Raw genomic sequence first — 4849 nt, 5'->3', positions numbered from 1 at the left:
GGGGGGCGCAGTTTATGAATATTTTAGTTTCATTTGGTTAAAATTGAGGACTAGGGGGGGCGGCATTTTTGTTTCTCACCTCAGGCGCTAAGATTTTAAGTTACGGCTCGGCCCCCCCAAAATGCCTAAGCATTACATGACCGTGCCCAGCAATATATAACATCTGATAGTTGAGGGTCATTCACACCAAAGTGTTCATTAAAACTACATTAAAAACACCAGTGATGCAAATAACCGATATCCTACGGGGGACTATTGTATTGTATACTACAAATAGCAATATTCGCATTAGAAGCAGCTGACCGGGAACAGAGACCACAATAGGTTGGATGATCCCAGCAGGAGAACGTGCGTTTCTACTGCGCTGCAGAACGCACACGAACATCAGACGCATCACAATCCCCGCAGCGCAGGTTCTGTGAATGGATGGACGCTGTGTCTTCCATGTACTGGAGGGGGGGTCAGAGCTGAAACAACTTCCGCTGTTTGTCAGCTATATATAGCCCGACATGCCGATGTAACCACGTAATAACACGTTCATCTGGCTGCACGGTGAGCGGAGGAGGAATGTCCGCTGGAATGTCTGGAATCGCTCCCAAATCGCTGAAGATGGAAAAGCAAATAAGCACCTAGATTAACCCTTCAGGGACCCATCACATTAGGCACGAACCAGGCAGGCTTAACCCATGCACTGCTGGGGAGCAATGCATCCCTGGTTGTATGAGCTCTGTGCCATGCTGATGCAAAGCTATAAGCAATGCCCTGTGCTATAACTCCCTGTGCCATGTTGCATGCAATGCTATAAGCAATGCTCTGTGCCATGCAGTGCCCTGTCCTATAACTCCCTGTGCCATACTGCATGTAATGCTCTGTGCCCTGCTATAAGCAATACCCTTTGCCATAATTCCCTGTATCATGCAATAAGCAATACCCTGTTTCATGCTGCATGCACTGCCCTGTGCTATAACTCCTTGTGCCATGCTGCATGCAATGCTGTAAGTAATGCCCTGTGCTATAACTCCCTGTGCCATGCTGCATTCAATGCCCTGTGCCATAATTCCCTGTACCATGCTGCATGCAATGCTATAAGTAATGCTCTGTGCCATGCAATGCCCTGTGCCATAACTCCCTGTGCCATGCTGCATGCAAGTATGCCATACTCTGTGCCCAGAGAACCTCCTTTGCCCGCTGCCGTCTTTCCTCCCATTCTGCAGCTCGCAGTTCTTATTACCCCCACTTCTGAGGACAGTCAGACACCCTAAGCTCCACCCAGGGACCAGAGCAGACTCAGGGCCACGCCCCCTCCAGCCTCCTCCTATTGGTGGATTTACATTGTTCCACCCAGTTTTCCTGGAAAGTTCTTGGAAATGTATTAGGTTTAGTTGTGCTGTTCTAGCAGGCAGCTCACAGACACACACCCTGCACAGCTATATATAGAGCCAGCACAGTGCACTGAGACCAGGAGTCTTCATCATCCCCAGCTTGTCTCTTGGAGAGACCCCCATGCCTTTCCGCTCCTCCTGGACGGATATGATCCTGTGTGTGAGAGGGTAAGAGACTGGGGTGTCAGATAGGTTTCAGTAATTGGGTTGTTTTGGGGAAAATGATTGTACGCCACGTTCCCTGGAATGTTACTGGAAAACATGAATATCCTATTATAATACCATATATATATTCATGTGCTGTGGATTAGTGAGTGTGTATCTGAGTTTTCAGTAGGGCATTTCCTCCAGATGATTATGTTTCATGTTTTCTCTCTCTCTCTCCTACACCTGTATATAACATGTCACTGTCTGTGTTCAGTCCACAGAGCCTCCTGGCAGAACAGCGGGTTTGTGGACCTTGTTCCTGTGTGGGGGTCCCTGGATTTGCTGCAACACAAGTCATGCATCCCCTGGACCCTCCAACCTGTCCCTCTCAGCCGCCTAACACGCCAGAGGTGCCCACAAGGACGGCGGACCCCCAGGTGCCTCCCCCCCCTGCCCAGAACAGAATCCGGGACCCAGAGGAGGATCTTTTATGTATCGCTAAGACTTTCTGCTATCTGAGGGAATCCGGTAAGAACCCCCTATAAGATTACTGTTTTCATATTCTTGTAAATGCCAACGTGGATGCACCGTTTACATGCAGTTCGCATATTCCAAGAAAACAGAATCCACGGCTCTTTTTTTAAGTACTAAACGTGGTGATTAGTGTTTTAGGAATTTGTTGAATCTAATTTTATTAACACAAGTATAAGGAAGGTATATCTATATTCTAAGTACTGGTTTTAAGCCCGAATACCCCACATAAGATACAATTAAAATCAGTGACGTTGGAGTTTAAGTTGGCAATCACTAGATCCACAATACATATAATGAAAGTGTCTCATGTTATTAAGGTGATGAACCCACTGGCATTATGATTATACATTCAACTGCGTTGCGTTATTTTGACTGCTTCTTGTTCCATTTAAGTTCACCCCATGTGCAGCAAACGTACGTTCATCGCAACGGAGGCACAAAGCAAACGCAGTCATTGTGCAAACGCCCTAAGTGCATGACATTTTTTATTCCACGGACAAAAAAAAATCTCCTATAAGTTGGAAAATGGGAACCCCCCCCCCCCTTCCTCTTTTATCTAAGGACTCGGTGCTCATCTCAATACCTGAAATACCGTCAAGGGGTTCAACTTAAATCTTTTATAAACAAATAAAAATAACAACATTTCTTAGTGAAGAATAGAACACACAGAATTAATCAGAGATGTTAAAGGATTTAAATGCAAACGGAGCGGTGTAGCTTAAATGTTCTCAGATCATGTGATACACAGTGTAGACAAACACAATTTAGGGGGCACTGGTGAGCCTTAACCATCACACGGGGGGTACGTTTAAAAAAACATAACATAAATAAAAAATTTAAATTAAAGTCTAGTACTGTACTCTAGATTAGTAAATGTCCATTAAAGTTAGTTGTCCAAGACACACATATGAACCAATTCGCAGATGGCGTGTAGATCATTTTATGTACATACATGAACTATGTATGATAGGTTTAACGTTTATAATAATGTGTTGGGCGGTAACTGTAATACTGATTACGAGCAGGGACGGTGATCGGTAATACGCAGTTAACAGGTCCCTCGTACATGTAATTTTCCACTTTAAAGTCTGTTAGTCTCATCTGTGAGTGAATGTTATTAATTATTTAACATATATTTTTGATGTTCAGTTTTACCCAGCAGGAATAATGATCAGGAGGTCACTAATCACACAATTAATGTATATCTATTAAAATAAGGGGCCAAATTCACAAAAGTTAATGTGTTGTTTTTTTTTAATAAAAACATTTAACTCCGTATAGTATAAAGTCATTTCTAAGATCAAGTGGTCATAAAACCGTTATCTCCACAATGATCAGATACAGATTTGAGTAGATTTGTTTCTAAACTGTTAACGTTCTATCATTATTGATGGTTAAATTTGGAGTGAATTATACCAAATTCACAAAGTGTGTTTGCAGTCATTTATTAAGGCAAATTTAAGACAGATCTGTGTATCTGGCTCCAGATCTTTCAGTATCGCGCAGTCATCATCCAGTTAACCCTTAGACTTTGGAATGTTAGATGTTTCCTGCAGCGTTGGTTCTGGGGCGAGTGCAGAGTTGGATTGCTGAGATGAAATTAGAGAATAATTCTGTAGTTTTATTTTTGTCGATGTCCCTAAATGTCATGTTGTTTCCCGTCCCGTCAGGTTGGTACTGGGGGTCTATAACCGCCACGGAGGCCAAACAGAAGCTACAGAAGATGCCAGAAGGGTTTTTCCTCGTGCGAGATAGCACTCACCCTAGTTACCTCTTCACCTTGTCCGTCAGGACGAACCGCGGCCCCACAAACGTTCGCATCGAATATTCGGACAGTCTTTTCCGACTGGACTCTAACTGGCTGTCCAAGCCACGTATCTTGTCGTTCTCCGATGTCGTCAGCTTGGTACAGTATTACGTCTCCACTTGCAACCCCGACAGCTGTAAGGAGACGTCCAGCCCGTTGCCGCCTGCGACGCCCGCCCTTAAAGAACCGGAGGCGGTACACCTCAAGCTACTACAACCGCTGCACCGGAGCGGAGAGAGCCCAAGTCTGCAGCACCTGTGCAGACTGCAGATAAACCGGAGCCTTGCGCCCGGCTCGGAGATGATGGAGCTGCCTCTGCCCAGGAGGATGGTAGAGTACCTGCAGAGGTACCCGTTTAAGCTCTGATTGTTACAGAGCAGGACTGTCTATCAATCACACTTCCTAACTAGGGTGCACAATGCCATATGTCCAACAATGTATATACTCACCATATTTATTATAATTCCTACACCCAACTTTTTCTAGGGTTTTATATTCACTCAAAGAATAATATTTGCTCCTTAACCATCGGACTTCTCCAGGCAGGAAACACGGAACTGTCCCATCGTTTGCTAATGATCGTACTACCATAGTGATGGGTGTCTGGGTGAGGGAGCTCGTTGTGTAGGGAATCGGATGATGTATTTATCAGACAATCGGATTTTGATACAAAGAAATGAGACCTGAAAAAGACTATCTGCCAATAAATAGGATTTTATATTAATCTTGTTGTCGTGTGGTTATCTCGGGGCCTCAGACGTCAGACATTCACCACATCTCCTGTGACATCACAGACGTCAGTCATTCACCACATCTCCTGTGACATCACAGACGTCAGTCATTCACCACATCTCCTGTGACCTCACAGACGTCAGTCATTCACCACATCTCCTGTGACATCACAGACGTCAGTCATTCACCACATCTCCTGTGACCTCACAGACGTCAGTCATTCACCACATCTCCTGTGACCTCACAG

General features: G+C 44.7%; 1 protein-coding gene across 1 annotated transcript; it reads left to right on the top strand.

Annotated features, from left to right (window-relative positions):
- The first annotated feature begins 1051 nt into the window (after positions 1-1051).
- CISH (cytokine inducible SH2 containing protein) lies at positions 1052-4594 on the top strand. Its single transcript, XM_075183847.1, has 3 exons — positions 1052-1550; positions 1804-2057; positions 3734-4594. The coding sequence occupies exons 1-3, from the start codon at positions 1504-1506 to the stop codon at positions 4234-4236; spliced, it is 804 nt and encodes a 267-aa protein (XP_075039948.1). The 5' UTR covers positions 1052-1503; the 3' UTR covers positions 4237-4594.
- The last annotated feature ends 255 nt before the right edge of the window (positions 4595-4849 follow it).

Source organism: Mixophyes fleayi, chromosome 8 (assembly GCF_038048845.1).
Source record: "Mixophyes fleayi isolate aMixFle1 chromosome 8, aMixFle1.hap1, whole genome shotgun sequence".
Taxonomy (NCBI): Eukaryota; Metazoa; Chordata; class Amphibia; order Anura; family Limnodynastidae; genus Mixophyes; species Mixophyes fleayi.
This window is presented reverse-complemented; position numbering and strand designations above follow the sequence as displayed.